The sequence below is a fragment of the Gymnodraco acuticeps genome, unplaced genomic scaffold (genome assembly GCF_902827175.1).
Source record: "Gymnodraco acuticeps unplaced genomic scaffold, fGymAcu1.1, whole genome shotgun sequence".
Taxonomy (NCBI): domain Eukaryota; kingdom Metazoa; phylum Chordata; class Actinopteri; order Perciformes; family Bathydraconidae; genus Gymnodraco; species Gymnodraco acuticeps.
The window spans coordinates 208,860-233,196 of NW_022991022.1; the positions used below are offsets into that span (position 1 = coordinate 208,860).

Sequence of the window (24,337 nt, forward strand, 5' to 3'; positions counted from 1 at the left end):
TTTGTCAATTGAAAAGATAAACAAAAAAAATGTGTCGTAAAACTGTGAAGTAACACATTTGTTTGTGTGAAACAAAAATGCCATTTTCTTAATGTCTTTCATTTTTTGTAAATCACTTTGAATTGCCTTGTGTTGAAAAGTGCTATATAAATAAAACTTGCCTTGCTTTGAAACGCTCAATGAACTACATCTCTGGTCTCGCAGAACAACACACGTCACCAAGATGGCCGTCACAACAAAACGATTGACTACCCTCACTATCACCACAATGAAACACGTCCAGAAGAATGTCATGCAAAGCTGCCTGACTGCATGCCTTCCTTTGATTCTCTCTGAACTGCCTGGTCTTTTTAATGTTTAATGTCATTGTCAACCAAGTGTGCAGATAGCATGAAGTAGAAAAGATCGGCGATTGCCGATGCTAGTGTTAGCATTTCTCCCCCGTGCTTAAATTGTGTATTATAGAATGATCACACCGGTGACAGTAGCCTACTCTTCAAAGGGTTCACGAACTATGACTACTACTACTCTTACTGTTTAACATTTTGTGTTGCTTAATGTTACTTCATATTAAGGTTAATACAAATTACAAAGCTGTAATGCTAACTGACGTGCTAGCTACTAGCTAGGTAGCTAACTTGATCCAGCCACTCCTGGTCCTTTCATCAGACGGGAAGCGAAAGAACGAGCTCGACCCATTGCTGGTATGATAACAACCTGGTACTAAGCACACAGGCATCTTGTTAAAGTTATCTCATCTTAGCCAGCGCCATATAGATAGATTATATATATATGGCGCTTATATTTCAACAGTTTTACGACAAACTGTGACTTTTTTGATATGGAAATTATTTTTTAAGATTGACAAACATCATATGTGTGATTCGTGGCACAATTCAAACGGGATCGAAAGATACGTTTTCTCTCTCCATTGACTTCAATCCATTATTTTTCCGAAATAAGGTCCCATGGACCGGAAGTAGATGGGCGTGACTTCGCCACTCTATGAGGGCACGAGATAAGTTTGTGCACAGATGTAAGACTGACAGGCAGGTAGGCCATCCAGTTATTTTAGCCGGGCCGGCTCAGATGATTGGTCGTGCTTTTTACAGCACTACGGTTTCCACCAGCGACTTGCAGTCAGGGGAGGCAGGGGAGGCAGAGCCTCACCTGTCATACTCCAATGTAACGGAAAAACAACTAAAGAAAAACTAAATAGTAATATAATAAAATGTCTCCACTGATCTGTGTTGTAAATGTGATTTATGTATGATTCCAATCGCTTTTTATAGTCAAAATCAGCAAATTTTCCGAGCTCCGCTACAACTACGGGTAGCGATGAGAAGTGAGGCAGGGACGAGCTCTGCCTCTCGTAAGCCCAAAGTAACTGGCTGGAGCGCGGGCACTAATTTAACGCGGGCACTTATTTTGTGAGCGCGCTCAAGCCAGTTACTGTGGGGTGAGGTGAGGCACAGATGAGCTCTGCCTCACCTCAGAATGCGTCACCCCACAGAAACTGGCTGGAAAGCGGGCCCTAAGCGCATGCCTGCACCATCTCACTGTATGTCACCAATGTAATGTTTGTAGATCCCTTTATTACATTTATCCTCGCCATCCATAGTCTCTAAATAACTTATTTCACGTATATATGATATTTAGGCTCGCTGGTCTCATCATTCTTTCACACACACATACGGGTATTGGGCCGAGCGCGACACCGTATTTCCGGTATCCGCCGTTTTACGCGAGGTGCAAGCAGCCGTACACCGTCTAGGTGTTGCTAAGCTTCCTGTACTGAATATCATAGTCTATTGCCTTAATCAATATCTAGTCAACTCTAAAATACCACATATATGCAATGGCATGATAATATTATTGTGACAAGTGAGGTATTCACCTGGTGATTCCAGAAATTAGACGTAGATGCAGCCAAAATCGACGAAGGCCACTGTCGTTTTTTCATACATCTGCAGGCAGTCTGTAAGGGCAATCCGACAACCCACACAGCTCTAGTTTACGCTGGTAACGACCTAAAGCACACCCCTCAAGTCCAGAGATGTAATCCGAAGACATGCAGCGATTTCTTCGGTCGTTAATTCAGAAAAAAAACCTAGTGCGCTCTGCCTGGCAACGTTAGCTAGCTGTTTATATTTGCACTTCCAGCATATTAGCACCTCCAGGAAAATGGCGTATTTATATATATATATATATGGCGCGTGTTGCATTGTGGGTAGCTCGTGACGTCACTGTGTGTGAAAGAATACAATGTAAATGAAAAAAGCACCAGGAGAGGCAGCCATAACCTCTGCCGCACTGAAGGGGGCGCACGTGAGCCCACAGGTTCTTGTTGCTACTGTTATTCTACGCAGGGACGGCAGACGCGAACAACAGACTAGACTTTTGAAACTAGAGGAAGATAAGGAGGACTTTTACAAAAAAGTAATAGAGATTGTTGTCCAGAAGGATAGCATGGACTTCATCTTCAAGTCAAGGTAAGACCCCAATTGTAATGCAAATGGAATCTTACTAAGAAAGAACAATCCAATATTTAGATTTTGGGTATCCTTTTGTTGAACGGTCTGTTAAAATGAATCGAAGCATCAGACTAAAAAAGCTTTTGAAAATAACCGAATATTTCGATTAAGGTCAAAATATAATATTTGTAAATCTGACTCTGAAAGAGTCAGTGCCTCACCAGCCATGAACGTCACGTCACGTCACTGGTTTCCACAGATGACATTTTTTAATGGATTTTTTGTCAAAGCACTTAAGATATTCATTGCTATCGGGATGTTGAGAGCATTCCATGGAATATAACAAAAAGTGTATTTCGAGCCGGTTTCTCAAACTTACCCACCTTTAACTTATCTTATCTGGCTGTGCACCAGTAGGATGATTTACACAGAGTGAGAGGTCTGATTCTGCATAGAGGATCTCTGGCTGTGTGTGTGGATCAGTAAAATGATTTACAAAGAGTGAGAGGTCTGGTTCTGCATAGAGGATCTTTGGCTGTGGGTATGCACCAGTAGGATGATTTACAAAGAGTGAGAGGTCTGGTTCTGCATAGAGGATCTTTGGCTGTGGGTGTGCACCAGTAGGATGATTTACAAAGAGTGAGAGGTCTGATTCTGCATAGAGGATCTCTGGCTGTGTGTGTGGATCAGTAAAATGATTTACAAAGAGTGAGAGGTCTGGTTTGCATAGAGGATCTTTGGCTGTGGTTGCGCACCAGTAGGATGATTTACACAGAGTGAGAGGTCTGATTCTGTTTAGAGGATCTTTGGCTGTGCAGCAGGAAGGGTTGACGGAGTACTCTGGTCGGTATCAGCGGACCCTTGATGGACAGGACGGCGGTGGTAAAGGTCGGAGCCGCGGCCAGCGCCAGTGTCTGTGCCCTGTTCGGTGGAGTGGTTCTGGCCCAGTACATCGTGGCCAAGAAGAAGCGAGCAGGCAAGAAAACCCGCATCATTGAGATGGTGAGTAAAAGAAACCCACCCACACTCGTGTTGCGGAAAGGAAGATCAGATTAGAAACAGGAAGTTGGGAGCGTGAACCTTCAAAACAAAAGCGCGCACCCCTTAAATGGATTTGAGAGTGGCAGTATCAGAATCAGAAACAGGTTTATTGCCAAGTAGATTTACACATACGAGGAATTTGTCTTGGTGTACATGGTGCATACTTAAACACAGTTAAAGAAGATATAAAAGTATGAAAAATAAAAAAATAAAACTGATAAAAAGATAATATACATTAAGATATATTGCATAACATGACTTGCAGTATACATATACAATACAGTATGTGCAGTATTGTTATGGAAAGTGGATGAGAGGTAGCTCGTGTACAAATGTGCACAATATTTGGAGGGTTGTGCAACTTGTGCAGAACTGGCAATACTTAAATGAACACATTATGATATTTATGCATGAAATAACCGTACACATTATTTGATAGATGGATAGAGTAAGTAATGCACTAAATACATCACACTTACTGTTAAATGTTACCCTAAGCAACTCCTACACGAGATGTGCTTTTATTCTGAAAATCTCACTCGGAAATATGACACCGTAATGTTGGTCACTTGATAGTAGTGCATCTACAGGACGCTGTGCGCAGGCGCGGATATTCCCAAAACGGCATCTGTTTTTTTTTAGAGGTCATCACATTGCTGTTCTCCAACAGAAACAGCTCCTCTGTGTCCCAGCTGACCCTCTGTGTGTCATTGAAGCTCTGCGAAGCGCTCCCTCTGAAACAGAACACCAGACAGTTCGCACTTCGCACTCAGTCCTGTCTCTAACCTGTCCGACAGGAAGCAGGCTGCTGCACAAATATCAACATTCCTCACAAAGTGCAGAACAGAGGAATATAGGAAAGAAAACAATATATACAATGCGTCTCTTCGGTTTTAGGCGTGTGACACCTGTCATTTTTATACAGCAAATTATTTTGAAGATTTAGTTTGAAGAACATTTTAATTGAGCATTTGCATATGTTTTACATTTGCCTGTATCAGCAGACAACATTATTCGTTTTTGCAAAAATATATTTTCTTGTTCGACTTTTAAACCTGTGCAGGCAGATCAAATAACCATGTGATATAAATATAATTGTATTGTATTATTGCTTTAGAAAAACACTTAATTTTGTTTCTATTTAACTTAAACATCATCCCTCCAATACCCATTTGACGATATCCCTTATTCATTAAAACGGAAGTGTTGGAAAATAAGATATTTTTGTTTTTCAAAAACATGATTTTTGATCTGCGCTGCATGGATTTAAAACTTGATTTATTTCCAGTGTATGCAGACTTTGAATGTTGCATGTACAGCAGGGCGTTAGTATATACTGTGTGTCAATAGGATCTATATGATTCACCTTTGAGTTATGTCGCTCCACTTTACAGGTGCATTTAAGGATATACGGTCTACTTACACAGACACAATCATTCAAGCTCACCTACCTCGAAGGATTGATCTCATATTCATCTGCCACTTTTCACTTCTCGTTATTTAAAGTAAAGTAGAGATGCTACATACTGATATACACCTGAACATCAGCAGGAGAGGACTCTTTAAAGTAGAGACACTACATACTGATATACACCTGAACATCAGCAGGAGAGGACTCTTTAAAGTAGAGACACTACATACTGATATACACCTGAACATCAGCAGGAGAGGACTCTTTAAAGTAGAGACACTACATACTGATATACACCTGAACATCAGCAGGAGAGGACTCTTTAAAGTAGAGACACTACATATTGATATACACCTGAACATCATCAGGAGAGGACTCTTTAAAGTAGAGACACTAAATACTGATATACACCTGAACATCAGCAGGAGAGGACTCTTTAAAGTAGAGACACTACATACTGATATACACCTGAACATCAACAGGAGAGGACTCTTTAAAGTAGAGATGCTACATACTGATATACACCTGAACACCAGCAGGAGAGGACTCTTTAAAGTAGAGACACTACATACTGATATACACCTGAACATCAGCAGGAGAGGACTCTTTAAAGTAGAGACACTACATACTGATATACACCTGAACACCAGCAGGAGAGGACTCTTTAAAGTAGAGACACTACATACTGATATACACCTGAACATCAGCAGGAGAGGACTCTTTAAAGTAGAGACACTACATACTGATATACACCTGAACATCAGCAGGAGAGGACTCTTTAAAGTAGAGACACTACATACTGATATACACCTGAACATCAGCAGGAGAGGACTCTTTATAGTAGAGACACTACATACTGATATACACCTGAACATCAGCTGGAGAGGACTCTTTAAAGTAGAGACACTACATACTGATATACACCTGAACATCAGCAGGAGAGGACTCTTTAAAGTAGAGACACTACATACTGATATACACCTGAAACACCAGCAGGAAAGGACTCTTTAAAGTAGAGACACTACATACTGATATACACCTGAACATCAGCAGGAGAGGACTCTTTAAAGTAGAGACACTACATACTGATATACACCTGAACATCAGCAGGAGAGGACTCTTTAAAGTAGAGACACTACATACTGATATACACCTGAACATGAGCAGGAGAGGACTCTTTAAAGTAGAGACACTACATGCTGATATACACCTGAACATCAGCAGGAGAGGACTCTTTAAAGTAGAGACACTACATATTGATATGAACCTGGACATCAGCAGGAGAGGACTCTTTAAAGTAGAGACACTACATACATATATACACCTGAACATCAGCAGGAGAGGACTCTTTAAAGTAGAGACACTACATACTGATATACACCTGAACATCAGCAGGAGAGGACTCTTTAAAGTAGAGACACTACATACTGATATACACCTGAACATCAGCAGGAGAGGACTCTTTAAAGTGGAGACACTACATACTGATATACACCTGATCATCAGCTGGAGAGGACTCTTTAAAGTAGAGACACTACATACTGATATACACCTGATCATCAGCAGGAGAGGATTCTTTAAAGTAGAGACACTACATACTGATATACACCTGAACATCAGCAGGAGAGGACTCTTTAAAGTAGAGACACTACATACTGATATACACCTGAACACCAGCAGGAAAGGACTCTTTAAAGTAGAGACGCTACATACTGATATACACCTGAACATCAGCAGGAGAGGACTCTTTAAAGTAGAGACACTACATACTGATATACACCTGAACATCAGCTGGAGAGGACTCTTTAAAGTAGAGACACTACATACTGATATACACCTGATCATCAGCAGGAGAGGATTCTTTAAAGTAGAGACACTACATACTGATATACACCTGAACATCAGCAGGAGAGGACTCTTTAAAGTAGAGACACTACATACTGATATACACCTGAACACCAGCAGGAAAGGACTCTTTAAAGTAGAGACACTACATACTGATATACACCTGAACATCAGCAGGAGAGGACTCTTTAAAGTAGAGACACTACATACTGATATACACCTGAACATCAGCAGGAGAGGACTCTTTAAAGTAGAGACACTACATACTGATATACACCTGAACATGAGCAGGAGAGGACTCTTTAAAGTAGAGACACTACATGCTGATATACACCTGAACATCAGCAGGAGAGGACTCTTTAAAGTAGAGACACTACATACTGATATACACCTGAACATCAGCAGGAGAGGACTCTTTAAAGTAGAGACTCTACATACAGATATACACCTGAACATCAGCAGGAGAGGACTCTTTAAAGTAGAGACACTACATATTGATATGAACCTGGACATCAGCAGGAGAGGACTCTTTAAAGTAGAGACACTACATACTGATATACACCTGAACATCAGCAGGAGAGGACTCTTTAAAGTAGAGACACTACATACTGATATACACCTGAACATCAGCAGGAGAGGACTCTTTAAAGTAGAGACACTACATACTGAGATACACCTGAACATCAGCAGGAGAGGACTCTTTAAAGTAGAGACACTACATACTGATATACACCTGAACAGCAGCAGAATAGGACTCTTTAAACTAGAGACACTACATACTGATATACACCTGAACATCAGCAGGAGAGGACTCTTTAAAGTAGAGACACTACATACTGAGATACACCTGAACATCAGCAGGAGAGGACTCTTTAAAGTAGAGACACTACATACTGATATACACCTGAACAGCAGCAGAATAGGACTCTTTAAACTAGAGACACTACATACTGATATACACCTGAACATCAGCAGGAGAGGACTCTTTAAAGTAGAGACACTACATACTGAGATACACCTGAACATCAGCAGGAGAGGACTCTTTAAAGTAGAGACACTACATACTGAGATACACCTGAACATCAGCAGGAGAGGACTCTTTAAAGTAGAGACACTACATACTGATATACACCTGAACAGCAGCAGAATAGGGCCTCCTTATGTGTTTATTTTCAGTAAATGCTGCCAAATATTTGTGTTAATCAGATGTCATAGTGTTGTGAAGACAAAGACAGTGCATGCAAAGAGCAATACTTGCTAGGTTATAAACTACTGCAATCCAGACCATTTGACAATAGATGTAAGAAATGATAACACTAGACGATGACTTGAGGGATGTAGAAGCCGCCGCAGCTTCCTACTAAAACTGGTTAGCTCACTTCCTGTCCGACCTCCAGCCTGGGAGCTTGGGACCATCTGTTTTGATGTTCCCTGACACTACAGAAGCACAAACATCCGCTCCGAACCCCAGGAGTCCAAGAACCACATGACAGACACTCACCCAGGCTTTCATTTGGTGTCCTGTGTAGACATTTCACCCGCACATTCCTCTGCTGAGCCAGTTTCGTGATTCTTGTAGGCTCATAAACACCCAGCTGTGTCATTTCAGGAATACTTAGGCAGAAACGACAAAGCACATTCTTTGCTTCATTCCCGAAAGCCATTGTGGTTTCTGTTTACAGCAGGCCTGCTCTTTGTTTTTAAGGGACAAAAGTCAAAGGATAGCGCGAAACAAAGGATTATTTAACTCCGTAAAATTATTATTTGCCGTGAAGAATGGCAAGAAAAAGAAACGAGTGCTGGTCAGAAAAGTGTAAAACATGATTTAATTGTAACACAATGTTTTAAATCTGCAGAAATTAACAAATGTACAGGATATTTAATCAATACATACGATGTAGTATATCCTAAAGGCCGTGTGTGGGTGTGTGTGTGTGTGTTGTGGTGTGTGTGTGTGTGTGGTGTGATGGTGGTGGTGGTGTGTGTGTGTGTGTGGTGTGTGTGTGTGTGTGTGTGTGTGTGTGTGTGTGTGTGTGTGTGTGTGTGTGTGTGTGTGTGTGTGTGTGTGTGTGTGTGTGTGTGTGTGTGTGTGTGTGTGTGTGTGTGTGGTTGTGTGTGTGTGTGTGTGTGTGTGTGTGTGTGTGTGTGTGTGTGTGTGTGTGTGTGTGTGTGTGTGTGTGTGTGTGACTGATTTCTTTACTATGAATACAGTTGGATCATTGCTTTTTGTGCTACGTCCAGCCGAGATGTGTGCTGCAAACATGATTTAGTGCCTGTTAGTTGAAGATGAAACTATGTGTATCTCATCTTATAGACCTCTGGAGGGCAGAACAGAGCCACACTTGAACCTCAAGGCTGCTGTTTCTTCTGGGAAATAACAACCAGGAGAGAAATCAGCCCTCCTGGATGTATATTTATGGGAAGGGGCAAAGACAATAAGACCAAGGCAACATACACAGACTTTGCAGTACTTTATTCAGTATATCCAGTATACAGTGGTTTCTTTAATTTGATCAGCAGGAGGCCCGTTTACATACTGGGTTTATTTCCCATGTTTCAAAATGAATGCTTTCTCTAGAATCACTAAAGCAATGAGGATCCGTTTTTGACCAGGATTATATTAGAGGTGATCTGTAGCAAAGTGCCAATGACTTATCAAGCCTTTCAGCAACTAGACACCACAGTCTCTATAATCAGGGCTGCACATAAAGAGCACCGGGTCATTTGAAAAAAGGCGCATTTGCGTACCAACATTGAGAGAGAGAGAGGGAGAGAGAGAAGAGAGAGAAGGGAGAAGAGAGAAGAGAGAAGAGAGGAGAGAGAGAAAGATATTTGCGAGTTGCATATGAACTCAGGGCCGGCCCGTAGCACTGGCGTTATAGATGTTCGCCTAGGGCGCCAGATCTGTGGAGGCGCTGCGCTGGCAGCTCTGGGAGGGAAAAAAACATTTTTGACCGTTGGGGCTTATCCTAATGTTCGGCCTTGATGTAACAATATTCATAATTAAGTACATTTAACACCCTTTTCACCCCGGTTACACGTTTCATTTGCCCTGTACGATGGGCGCTGTAAGTGATGAAAATGGGGGATGTTGGCTGATCTGGCGCCCGCAGCTCACAGCCAAAGTGCGAGTGAGCGAGGGAGAGAGGGAGGGTGCACCGGTTCCGGCGCTGTTGTTATTAGAATCTGGTGCTAGCTGCTCTAACGGATATAAGAAGAAGATGTTTCTACAATAATGTGGAGGGAGAGTCCTCTCCAGTCAGACTGAGAGGCTGATAACTACAGCTCAGTGAGGTAAAGGACTCTGAGTATTTAGATAGTTCACTTTAGTCTAAGTTATCTCAGTGGGTCTCAAACGTTTTGATCACAATTTATGTAAACACATATTTCCAAGGCACTGAATGTCTATACTATAGGACAGTAAACCAGACATATCGTTTAAAACTGGAAATATAAAAAGAAAATGCGTAAATAAATAAATGTTAAGGTAAAATAAGATATGAATGAACAACACAAATAAAATAAGTTACATTAATTTATTATTGGCTATGGTAGGTTATTGGTTATGGTCACATACTGATTTGATTACATCCACTTGTCTAAGATGACAACAGAGACTTTCGACCCAAACCCAGCTGTTGACTTGTGGATGCAAGCAGCTAATCGCAGACTCAACCAGAGAGAAAGAAGTAGGCCTACATCATCAGCTACCATGTCTGACAGAGAGGAAGACAGTGAGGAGAACAGTCAGGAGGGAGTGATGACGGCTTGTAGGATTACTGGTCGTGCTAATGTTGTCTTGTGTTCACCTCTGCATGTGTTTTCTGTGCTGTGTGTCTGGCAAATAAAGACCCCCTCAAAAGTTACGGTTTATTTAATTTTAAGGATGAGCACCAAGCAACATCTCCAGGTGCTCCTTTGAGAACCAGGGCAAAAAAGTTATGTGCACCCCTGTCTATAATGCCTAGTGCTGGAAGCATCACTAGCCGCTTTCACACAGCAGGACTTGCCGTACTTTAGTGCCGGCACTAAAGTACCACGGCACTGAATCCGCCATGGGGCTAGTGCCAATCGCATTCACACCGCAGTACTTTCCCTGAGGCAAGATTACGCTGACGTCACTTCGTCTTCTTCTTCTCTGGGTTTACTGGCAGGCCGCAAAACCACTTCACGGCGAGTACAACAAAAAACGAGAGAAGAAGAACTACACGGGGGAGGGGGTATAAAGCCCACCCGCTGTATGAGGCGTTTGTTTACTTTCCGACCTCAGACATGATGGAGTTCATGAGGGTAATTTACAAATAAAATACCCCATTATAACAATGGACTTTATCTTTATGTATTTATTATATATTACCCCCTCAGGCTGATTTTGGAAAAGGACATTAACCCTTGTTTGGTGTTTTTCCCTTATTTATCTAAAACAAATGACATGATAAATGACTTGTGTTTATGTGTGTAAGACTTGTGTTTCTGCCCCTGCCATTGCTGCACAAGGTTGCAACATTGTAGATAAATTCAACCACCAACACCTGTCTGCTCTCACATTCTTCTATTCTGCAAATTTGGGGTGGGACTAGGGGTGGGCGATATTGAAAAATATGTTATCACGATATTTTCAAGCAGTATCACGATAGACGATATATATCACGATATTTTTTCATGTCGGTTATTATGGTTATTTTTCAAGTTACTTAACAGTACAAGCACCTACAAGGTAACAGAAACTAAAACAAAAAGGAGTAACAGACCAGAATACCATTTCAAGCTGGTTTTATTTCTGAAATGAACAAGTGAGCAGTGAACATCAATAAACATGAACATCAATAAACATATTATTATTATTATATAACAAATATAAGCCAACAGAATCAAACAAGACAATAAATAAAGTGCAAAACTGTCTGAATCCTGACTAGGAAAAATATTTTCGACTGGGCACCTGGTACCAAGGGTCAACTGTTTTCATCAGCCTCACGAAACCTTTGTTTTCCACGCTCTGTATTGGTTGCATATCTTTGGCCACATAAAACGCCACCGCGTCAGTTATGTCTTTCCACCGTTTGCTAGTCTTTTCATAAGGAGCCCCTTTATGAAATGCCTGACCTATGGTAGTTTGTTTTGGTGCAGTCGTTGCGGTAGATTGTGCATTCACACGCGGGGGACCTTGCACTCTTACAGTCTCTGCATGCTCTTTCTGGTGCTTGCGTTTGAGGTGGTCTCGTAAGCCCGACGTGTTGCCATCTGTCGCTTTGAAATGTCCTTGTTTGCACATTTTGCAAATGACATTTGTTTGCTCCGTGTCTGTTGTCTTATAGCCAAAATACTTCCATATCAGAGACGTAGAGTTATTTTTGGGGACTAAATCTAATTGTTCTACATCAGAATCTGACTCTCCGTCCATTATTGCTGTGTGTGCAGACTGTCAACAGTGTATTTTCCCGCTGCAAAGAAAGGGGGCGGGGACTTTGGGAGCGTGTCAAACAACTCGGACTGAACGAAAGCAGAGGTGCGCTGACATTGTGAAATCGATCGGGCTTGATATATGGTGAAATTAAAATCAGTAGGTGAGGCTGGGGGAGCGGGAGGGTAAGAGGCTCTCCGTCCGCTGTCATAGTCCCCTGCGCCGCACACGGAGAGCCTCTTCCCCTCCCGCTATTTTTTTTCTTCAATTTTTTTAATTATTTTTATCACGATAGGACGATATCTCTGAAAAAGCATATCGTGGAGACCTAATATCGTCACGACGATATATATCGTCATATCGCCCACCCCTAGGTGGGACACAATAAATAAAGCTTCGCCAGTTTGTTTGTTTTATTGCACAGTCAAGACATAACATTAACGGCATCATGCTGTTCCAGGTGTGTCGTATGCATGTAAATTGAAGTTAAATAAAAGTGTGAAATGTAAAATAAAGTGTAAGTAGTTTCAAAACAATGTAACAGTGGCAATATATATAGCAGCAGACACACCTTAGTGCAAGTTAGGTGTCAGTATTAAAAAAACAGTGGCAATATATATATATAATAACAATAGAAAATTGTTACCACTCTTATTATTGTGGTCTTTAATTTTTTTATAGTCTTGCCTGAGTTTCTTTATTTTTACCCGGCATCCGTGTGCACTGTGCACGATTCCCAGCTCAAGTAGCTTTTGCGAACATCGCTCAAAACATTTGGAGTTGGGAACTGCTTTCTGTAGAAGCTGCTGCATCCCGTCCTCGGAGTAAATTGGGAACTGCTTTCTGTAGAAGCTCCTCCATCCCGTCCTCAGAGTAAATTGCCAGAAGCGCCGACACTTCCTCATCATTCCACCGCTCCGGTGTTGTAGTACGTGTGGTCATAACTGCTTTAAAGTACAAAAAACCTACTCGCTCAGGTGTGGATGTGGTTTTGTAGCGAGGAAAAAAATGGCTGCCTAACAAATACATTTCAGAGTCTAACGGGGCGTGGTTTGCAATTCGCCCAGCCAATAGAAATAGAATAGAAATTGGCACTCTTTTATCACCAGGTTCGTACCACCTCTCTAGCAGGAACTGACAATGGCCAAAAGAGTTCCCGGCACTTAGTAGTCCCGGCGGTGTGAACGCAACATTATTGGTACTAACAGAACTAAAGAACCGAAGTACCAGGGAAAGTCCTGCGGTGTGAATGCGGCTACTGTAGCTCTTTGGGACTTCTGACCTTTCTGCAAAAGAGGAAACATGAACATCTCCTTGGCAAGCTAACCCTAACCCGTGGGAATTTGAAGCTATGAAGACATTGTTGATGACTTGGTTTCCTCAACGAGAGCAAGACTGAGGTAATCTTTTTTGGACCCCAACCTCCAGCCTCTTCTGTTGACATTCTGGGTCCTCTTAAAACAAACATCCTCCCCTCTGTCATGAATCTTGGAGTGACTTTTACTAACACTTTTAAATTCGACAAGCAGGTCAGCAGCGTAGTGAAATCCTGCTTTTTTAAATTAAGAGTATTGGCCAAAACCAAGTCTTTTTTATCTTTTAAAGACCTGGAGAGGGTTATCAACGCCTTTGTGACCTCGAGACTCGATTATTGCAATGCTCTATACGTGGGTATGGACCAGGCCTCAATTAAACGCCTGCAGCTAGTGCAGAACGCAGCGGCACGTCTCCTCACTGGCCACAAAAAGCGTGACCACATCACCCCAATTCTGGCCTCAAAATCAATTCTGTTCCGAATTGATTTTAAAATCCTTTTATTTGTTTTTAAAGCACTAAATGGGCTGGCTCCGGCCTATATAGCTGAACTCCTCCAGCGCTACACCCCAGCCAGAGCGTTAAGTTCTGCTGACCAGCTGCTACTGGTAGTGCCTAAAACCAGGCTAAAAACCAGAGGGCACCGAGCCTTCGCGGCGGCTGGCCCTAGGCTCTGGAACACTCTGCCCCTCCATGTGAGGTCGGCCCAGACCCTAGGGGTTTTTAAATCTAAACTAAAAACTCACTTCTTCACCCTGGCCTTCTAATCAGAGCAGAGCACGACTCATGACACTTCCCTGTGTTTGATTTTTATATTTGATGTTGTAATTTATTGTCTTCTGTTTACATCGGTAGGAATGTGTTATTTATTATCTGCATGTGCAGCACTTTGGCTCGACCGAAAATCGTTTTTAAATGTGCTATAGAAATAAAATTTGATTTGATTTGACCGTTCACAAGGTATTTATTTGGTTAGGGTTTGGCAATCATTCAGTATTATTAGCCACTTTATTTTGACACAATTCTAATATCAATAGTACGATTTACACTGCCCCTTTTTCGCAATTAAGTCCAATTTTAATAAAAGCCCTCACAGCAAGATATCTTGAATGTGAACATGCATATATTTTTTATTATAGGATTTTGTTAGAGTCTTCCAATCAGTCTAATCTATCAGTAGTGTGGGAGTTCTGTTGATTCAACAAGAGAAAGGAACTCCATTTGAACTTGGGTTGGGTCCATGTTATTTCTGCATGGGCCCATCCCCCTCTTACAGCGGCCATGCTGCTTTATCAGTAGCAACAGATGGCGATATCCATAAGAACCCGAGCAGTTCTCAGGTGGGGTCACAGGACACTGATATAGGGCCTTGTTGAAAGTTTTTAAGACACATTAGATTACCACCAATGGAGTATTCACTGTGTTTTATGTCGTAGAACAAAACGTGAACATCTCGTAAACTTATTTTAACCACACACCTTTATTCAGGCATCTACGTGCCAAAATGCTGACTTATTTCCAGGTTTTAGGACTCATTCCTGCATGGTGTTGTTAGCAGAAGATGCAGTCCTATCAGTATGAGCAGAATTATTTGTCAGAGGTGTATCCTTTTAATGAACAGTGCTGGGATCAGTCAGGTGGTTTTCTCAGGTGAGAAGAGAATTACAGCTCATGAACTGTCCGCTGTCAGTTTAACACTCATACCTCATTCACACCAACGCAACTCCGGTTCAAGCTCCGTGCTAGAGCTTTTCAGGTTCAAAACCGATTCTTCGGTTTAGCTCCGGCTCTTTTCACACCGCCCAGAGTCCGACTGGTGCGTCATGACGTAACCGTTTGCGTGCCTGCTTCATAAAGCCAAACCGCGCGGAAACCCCTCACAGCTGACACCGACAACAACAACAATGGCCGATTGTGCTCCAGCTTCCTCTGTACCTCTTCGGAAGACCAGATTCCCAGCAGGTAGCTGGTCTCTTCAGTGGACCACTGCTGCTCGTTAAGTTTCTCCATCGTTGTGTACAAACTGGATAAAACACCGGCTTCTTGTTGTTGTTCAGGAGTTGATCCCGCCCCTGCCCCCACCTCGATGTAAGCGTGACGTATGCGGTGCTTTTGCTCCAGCCGGACAATTTTTTGGTGCTTGAAACGAACCGGATTCCGGAGCTAAGAGGCTGCTCCGCTGCGGTGTGAACAGGAAAACCCGGTGCTTTTCAAGCTCCAGCTCCGAACCGGCCCTGAAACACCGTTGGTGTGAATGAGGTATCAGAGGGGCTCTGCACTTTGTCATTAATGATCTTTGACCCCAACAATCAGTTACCTTTGCTCCGGTTTGTGTAGATCAGGTGGGATTTCAGAGGAATGCTGGGGCAAGGTTAAAAAAGCACATTGACCGCTGTTAGAAAAAAGTCTATAGGACTGATAACAGGCATTTTCTGTGAGGCTTTGCTGCAGAATGCAAGGTAGTATTCAAAGAAGAACAAAGCATCAAAACACATATGACATTTCTACCAAACAACCTTTAAAATCTCACTCCTCACCATCAGGGTTTGGGTGGGGACAGGATTGAATGACCTGACCCGATCGGATTATATAATGCTTTTGTTTGTACAAGACAACACTGCATGACTAATGAGAGGTCAAGGTTCATATTTAAAACACACATTTGTGTTGAAGTCAGCGATGTGGTTCCTTGACATAAAAGTCCCCACTATTTTTTTTCCAGTACATTTGTAAATGTTATGTCGGGATAATGTCCAAGTTCTCCTCTCTTATTCACCACTTTAATCTCTTGAGTATACCAAACACCTGTTACCCCACTAATAATTATCCAAGCCGTTTGTGTCCAAGTGATCAGAAACCACGACAACAGTATTTGCTGCACTTTTTGTTCTTGGCTGTTCGGTCACGCAGATCTCTACTCGTACTTGTTTTCGTGCACAGTAATGTTATGGCCTTTGGTGTAGAGCAATCATCTGCTCAGAGTTACACTTTTTCTAAGCTTGGACAGGATTGTATTTGGACAGAAAGATACCGGGAGAATTCCTCACAACAACAACAACAACAACAACAACCACAAAACACTCCCTTTTGCTCTCCTTTTAAATCCGGTAGAGTTCTATACGGTTAGCAACCTAGTTATTTGGAAGTCATAGTATGCAAGGCAGTTGAGGACGTGTGTGTGTGTGTGTGTGTGTGTGTGTGTGTGTGTGTGTGTGTGTGTGTGTGTGTGTGTGTGTGTGGTGTGTGTGTGTGTGTGGTGTGGTGTGTGTGTGTGTGTGTGTGTGTGTGTGTGTGTGTGTGTGTGTTGTGTGTGTGTGTGTGTGTGTGTGTGTGTGTGTGTGTGTGTGTGTAGTGTGTGTGTGTGTGTGTGTGTGTGTGTGTGTGTGTGTGTGTGTGTGTGTGTGTGTGTGTGTGTGTGTGTGTGTGTGTGTGTGTGTGTGTGTGTGTGTGTGTGTGTGTGTGTGTGTGTGTGTGTGTGTGTGTGTGTGTGTGTGTGTGTGTGTGTGTGTGTGTGTGTGTGTGTGTGTGTGTGTGTGTGCCTGACGTTGAACTTTGACCCTCGTGACCTTCCATGCGCTGTCAAGCTATTTTCTGCTTGTGTTTGGGGGGGGGGGGTTTGTTGTGTGTTAAAATGTGTTTGCTCAGCAGCTAGTCCTCCTTCTGATTGATTTTAAAGGTCTCTAGTTCAAGGGGTCAGAGGTCACATTGCTGGTACCAATGTTCCTCGTTTTTGTGTGTGTTGACATCGGTTAGTTGAAATGGCCGTTGCGTTTCTGTTAGGGCTGGACGATTTTTAAATAAATTGCCACTATTTTCACTTATTTTGTTAGAATATATTAGAAGGAATGACAATTATGTAAAAAAAATGTTTAAAAATATGTATCTTCAAATAATCTTCATAACTAAATATGTAGAATACCAGTTTTAAGCCGGGACTTTGGCTTCCTGCGATTTTGAATATCGCTCTAGTACATGTTGAGATAAAAATAAAAATAAATCGATATATTGTGCAGCCCTTGTTTGTGATGTGGGTGTGTGTGTGTTTCACCGCAAAGGGGGAGGGGTTACGTTGTCTAAAATATTCCCACAACGCCCCCCTGCTGCCTGCCAGTTGTTGCAGATATAAAAGCCCTCTGCGGCAACACAATCTTTTCCTCACTCCTGTTTCAGCTGACACAACAAACCTGCGGTAAGTATGTGTGTGTGTGTGTAGCTATATGTGTGTGTCTTTGTATATGTGGATGTGTTAACTGTTTATAGTCCAGGCTGTAGCCATATTTTGTTTAACAGTACAAAACGATCTACATATTCTTGCAATAAAAGGTAAATTATTTTTCTCCGGTTGCTGATGCTCTGACCTTTGACCTCAGTATTTGCTGCTTGTAATGTTAATCCAGATATTGAGGCTTTTTTTTACCCGCTTACTTCTGGTAGATTGTAATAATAAAACCCGCTCAAGTGTTTTGAATTTTGCTAAATATAATAAGGCTCTAGACTGAGCTGCAGCACATCTGGCTTCAGTGTTTCGACATGTGTTTTTAATTGAAGCAGTATTTTATGTTTCAGATTCCTTTCAAGAACAAGATTAAAGTTCACTGAACGATTCTGAATTAATATATAAATGCGATACATTTGACTGATACTGCAATTTGATTTTCAATATAGAGGATTAATGTAATTTGATATGCTTTTACAAACTGAAGAATATGTGTAGGCAAGGACATATCGGCAGCTCCTCAATATTTAATTTAAATTGTTTTATCTGATACATATTTGTTTTTTTAAATATCCTCCTGCATTTTGAACACTCCTGTTTGTCATATTGCGATAAAATACAATTTGAATAATTGTCCTACCCTAATTCTGCTATCATCAGATGATCACACTGTAAAACACACACTGCTACCTTACTCACAGTGTGCGAAAAAGTACACGTCCCACCGTCCGGGACGTGTTATTTACAATATCGGACAAGTAGATTTGTCAATTGACTTGTCCGGCGGACAAGTGACGTTTATTGACAAATTATTGATACATTCAGTTTACAAAAGGCAGAACTCATTCGCAAATTGTACGTGTCCGCCATTGTTCGTTTAGAAATGTTAGTTTCGGTTCTGCTTGTCGATTCCTAAGGAAATGCATCTCACCGCTTTCTGTACAGTTAGACAGGGGCGGGGCGGGGCGGGAAGTGTAGCACTATGGCAAGGTTGGGAAGCCAAACTCGGTTCTGAGTAGGAACAAATAACAATTGTCCGGTACCGGGATTAATAAGAGTTGTGAGGACAGGAGGCGAGGCCGAGCCCCGCGGACTGCAGCTCTCTCATATGCTCCGTATCAGCTGATCGCTGCACGGTGCAGCTCAGCGTCTCTCTCTCTGTATTGTTATTATTAGTATTATCATTAGGTTATGTCCTATGTGTTGGACATGTGTGGTTGGACTCTGTCTCACAGGCAGGTTGCAGTGTAACATCAGAGGAGACTGGGCCAATTGTACATTCTCAAACTAGAACTAACTAAACAATGCATATATTATTTTTATATAATTGTATTCAATAACTGTAAGAAATTAAACGGTATGAAGTGATTTGTAAATAGGATTTGACTTAATGTTTTCATAAATATATTTTTCTCCCAGTTTGACTTATTTTGACCCTCTCAAAGAACCGGAATCGAGAACCGAAAATAACCGGAATTGAAAAGCAGAACCGGAATCGTTAAAATCCAAACGATATCCAACCCTATGTGTGATGCAGTAAAATCTTACCGCTGACTTACGTTAGCGGTGTCGTAAAAACTGTGTAAAATACGATGACGAAGAAGAAGATTCCAGTGGCCTCAATTTTTGTCCATTCTGGACAAGTGAAAAATGTATTCGGACAAGTACATTTCCAAACTCACTTGTCCATGGACAAGTACTCTCTAAAAACTTTTTCTCACACTGACTCATACTGAAATGTAATGTACAACTACAGGCGTCGATGTTTTTCAAAGGCAATACTGCAAAACAATCGAGAATCGGAGAGTGACACACTTCTTCTTTGAGTACAAACCTTTACTCGGCAGATATTAGGTGTTGGCTCTTTGCAATATTACACAAGTGTGTGTTATTCTTATTAGAGAGTTGTCTGGAAAGAAGATTTATTTTTAGTTTGTGCTCTAGGTGTTATGTTTCTGATGCTGATTATATAAGAAGGTGGAAGTGGGGATGTTGCCGTGTGTATTTGTGTTTTAGTCCTTATGTTATTTGCCTTTCATCAGCACAGTGTGTAACACTCAACTGTCAACGTTGTTACATCAGAAAGAGCTTTAAAAGGGGATGTTCAGAGGCCTGTACTCCGAAGCCGGTTCAACCTAACCTGGATATGTTTGAGTTAGCCGGTTGGCCTAATCCAAAACATACGCGCTCTCGCTAAGCGGTCCTACAACGCGGGTTATCAAGTGGATCGCTCAAGCCAGCCGTGTCCTATCTAGTTAGGTGCGCGTTCACATGAGAGGGGTGGTATTTGGAGCATTCGACCAATCACAAACATGGACAAGCGTACTGACAGCGCAGCGTCATACTTCCTGAATGAAAAGTATTATTATACTATATAATTAGACATATGAATAAGTTAAACTTTAAACATCCATGACTTAAACTCTTTATCCAGGATAAAAGCCACAGAGCTGCACCTGCAAGGTGAATACAACTGGTAAAAGAACAAGTGTTTGAATGCGGACATTAACAGGTTTATGATATCACTGCCCCGTCTAAAACACGATCTGACTTTAATTACATTTGTACTCGAGTGTTTCAGTCAACTTAATGTGTTGCTTAAAATAATACTTCTGCATACAGTATGTGACACTGTGAGTGTTGCACGGCCAGATACGGCTCAGCTGACTCAGATAAGGAAATATATGATACATTATGAAGTGATATGCCGCGGACTGTACTTAATGTTACTCTGATCCGGTTACTTATGTTGTGGCAGATATTTAAGTAAGCTTTCTTAACACTAATGTTATAATAGTCAGATTGCTCTGAAGATGGAGGTGATATTCTATTCATGTTCACGTTCACACAGTCTGTGATTTTTGCCGGCCGTCTTTCCTGCGACGGCAGCTTTTCTGTATTTCCTTTCTCCTGTAATATGACTTGATCGCTTTAAACTCCGCACACTGAGCTCTGATTGGTCAGCAGGCAGTGCTTTCACTGAGTTGAGCTCTTAACCTGCAACCTAACCTGCTCCGGAGCAGGCTAGCCGCTCAGCACAAGTTACCATGGAGATCTAGCCTGCTAAAAAGAGAACCAGCGTCGTAGGACGGGAAACCCCAAGTTTTCCCTGAAGTTAGCCGGCTAAGAGAACATCCGGCTTCATAGTACAGGCCTCTGGTGTATATCAGTATGTAGTGTCTCTACTTTAAAGAGTCCTCTCCTGCTGATGTTCAGGTGTATATCAGTATGTAGTGTCTCTACTTTAAAGAGTCCTCTCCTGCTGATGTTCAGGCGTATATCAGTATGTAGTGTCTCTACTTTAAAGAGTCTCTACTGCAGGGGTGGGGAACCTCCGGCCCCCGGGCCGTATACGGCCCGCGAGACCATTTGGTGTGGCCCTCGAGGTAATTTATAAACACACGCAAAAAAGAAAAAAATTAAAGAAATCTAGATCGCAAAATAATTAAACAAGTGAGTGCCTGTTTTTCCTGGCCAAGGTCAGAGTCCTTGAACACAACACAAGCCTAACGTGTCATCACGTGGTATATGTCTCGTCTGACAGGGGTGTAGTTCTGACGGAGAGCAGTGAGCACCAGAACGCCGCTCCGCTCCGGCACTTCCAAAAATGTCAGTACCCATAAGGAGCCGTACACATGCTGCAGTTTTTGCGTGGCTGTCTTTAGTTGAAAGCCCAGTGGCGATCTGTTCATCTGTCACACTGATCAGACAGTCAATAACTTTGTTGTTATTAGCATCTGGTTAGCTAGCTATGCTAACGAATATAAGAAGCTTTTTCTACAACCAGTGAGGTAAAGGCACATCTTTATATGATCATTATAGTTATAAAACAAATAAGAGAATAAAGTAAACGGGTATAAAATACTATATGACAGTAAAAACAAGTTGTTATTAATAAACAAGAATACAGTTTGAAAGGGGAGTGATTTGTAAAATACCCATAAAGAAAAAGAAAATCTGCTTACAGTTCTGTTTCATATGGGTGTTGAGAGATGTATCCATAGATCTCCTAATGTTGCTCTCAAAGTGCACCAGATTGATGCTTTTAACTTCAACATTTAAAAAAAAAAAATCTTCCCGGGGGAGCATGCCCCCGGACCCCCCTAGAGGAGGTTAGGTCCCCCCCACTTAAATCATGTTCACATGGATAGGAGTCTAAATACATTTGCACACATCTTGTGTCCATATCTTTCTGTTTTGGTGGTCATGCCACAACCGTGCACATGCATGCGTGAGTCATGGCAAGATATCTGGATTGAGAGGTTGCTTTTTCTTTGCACAGCATGAAAGAAAGGTGAAATGAATGGGCTGTGATTTTAGTTTTTTTAAGCAGAGGTCAATAATTTGTACGGCCCTCGGAGGATGTTGAAAACATTGAAATGGCCCTTGAGAGGAAAAATGTTCCCCACCCCTGCTCTACTGGGACATGTCTCCATGCTTTAATGTTCAAAAAGCTCTTTATTTTTCTCATACTGCTGCAGCACCTCTTTTCACCCTCTGTCTGAAAAAATAAATAAAATAAAGATACAAACATCAGTTTAAAACGCCCTCTCTCTCTCTCTCTCTCTCTCTCTCTCTCTCTCTCTCTCTCTCTCTCTCTCTCTCTCTCTCTCTCTCTCTCTCTCTCTCTCTCTCTCTCTGCAGATGCCTCAGTTTGAGAAGCCGACGGTGCACATGAGGGACCCCGAGAGGGTGGAGCAGATCATCTGCGGCCTCATCAAAGGAGGCGCGTCCAAACTACAGGTAGATACCCTGAGGCTGCGTCAGAGATCGCCACCTGGTGGTATTGAAGCTGTGGCAACTGGAAAATAGAGATTTATAAGCTGTAAATAATCTAAATGCAACATAACCTACACAGCATCAGGTCTAAAACCACCAGACTCAGGATCAGTTTCATCCCACAGGCCATAAGACTGGTAAACACCTGAACTTCTGAAAGAACATTCATAACCTTCATCTGTTTGCAACTCATATATCAATATGCCAATTACTTGTATATAGACTATTCTTGCACTATTTCTATTATATTCAATTGTATTTGTATTTACTTGTACGATGTTATCAGTTTTATCGTGTTGCACTGTGGGAGGAGCCTAAGATGTTCATTGTCATATACACTGTAGCTATGTACACATGACAATAAAAGCCTTGACTCTTGAATCTAATAACCTCTTGATAAATATGGGGAGGGGGAAATCGATACCGGAAAGAATCGAGATCCATGTAGAATCTATTTTTCTAAAATAACAACCCTACAAAATAACAAGATATGGCTACTGGTAAACAGTTATCCCACAACAAGACAACGCTCTGTCAAGCATTATTATTTTTAACATAGAAATTACGTAAATATACTTGTTTTTTGAACAATTTGATTTAGAAAAGGACATGGTTTTTAACGATAAAACAACTACCAATTGTATGTATCTAAAGGTAGGCTTTTGTTTTTAATAACTTAAGCTTTTGTGTTGAAGTCACTGAAAATGTAGCAATATATGAAATAATCAGTATTTATGTGCATTTAGTTTAAATACATGTTACCTTTGTCAGAAAGCAGAACATGTCACCTTAGGAAAAATGAACCAACCTTAATCTTAAACACACTTTCTCTGTGCTCATGTATTATTTCCAAATCATGAACTCAAATAGTCCAATCATACCAAGAGATGAATGCGTTAATTGAAATGTTTTTGAGCCTGTAGACTAGCACAGAAAACCCAGAGTTCCGTGTATGTTTCCGGTAAACGTAATGTCCTCGGCTCTGTTGCAGATCATCACGGACTTCGACATGACGTTGAGCAAGTTCGCTGTCAACGGAAAACGCTGCCCGTCCTGTCACAGTAAGTACAGCGAGAAAACAAGACATGTCTCAATGTCACGTTTAGGCTGAAGAAGTATTACTTTAAGGGCCCTATTCTGCTCTTTTGGGGTTTTCCCATCCCTGTAGTGTAGGTTTTAATAATAATACATTTTATTTATATAGCGCTTTTCACAACTCAAAGACGCTTTACAGTATGAGGGAGGGTAGACAAACAAGGACAGGGAAACAAATAAATATAGTAAAATAAATAAAAAAAAGGCAGTCAAGAGGAAGTTGATTGAGAGGGGAGGGGGCTTATGGGTAGACAGAGTTGAACATTTGTGTTTTGAGGCGGGACTGAAAGAGTGAGACTCACGGTACGTCCACACAGCCGCGTTAAAAAAAATCTTGGAGGTGGGCGTATCTGAAGCTTGGGGATTTTTTGCGAGCAACGTGACCAACAACCAATCACATGAATCTCCCGCCCCCGACATACAAAGCAATAGCAATGTTAAAACGAAGTAAATTGGATATAAAATCCCCAAACAGGCGAAAACCTACCAGTTTCACCCACTGTCTCTGCCACCTCCCTCCATGCCTGGTTCCTCCGGTTTGTATCCCGGTAAGTTATTAGCGACTGGTCATAAAGAACCGGGTGATTTGCTACAGCAATAACTAACTTCTCCTCCATTTTTAGGAATATAGAAAATGAACTGGTTCTCCCAGCTTGCATGCGGTTTGATTGGCTAGCGCTTGTACTGTCAGATTTGCATAAACGGGATTTGATTGGCTGACGCTTCCACCTCAGCTTCAAAAGTTGAACATTGTTCAA

The 24,337-nt window shown here is 41.7% G+C and overlaps 1 protein-coding gene across 1 annotated transcript in view; it reads left to right on the top strand.

The window, feature by feature from the left end:
* Positions 1-3,182: 3,182 nt before the first annotated feature.
* nt5c3a (5'-nucleotidase, cytosolic IIIA) overlaps positions 3,183-24,337 on the top strand; it is a 29,885-nt gene continuing 8,730 nt past the window's right edge. Inside the window, 3 exon segments of the mRNA XM_034236300.1 lie at positions 3,183-3,476; positions 22,350-22,448; positions 23,476-23,545. Of these exon segments, the coding sequence (XP_034092191.1) occupies positions 3,339-3,476; positions 22,350-22,448; positions 23,476-23,545 (307 nt within the window). The 5' untranslated portion in view covers positions 3,183-3,338.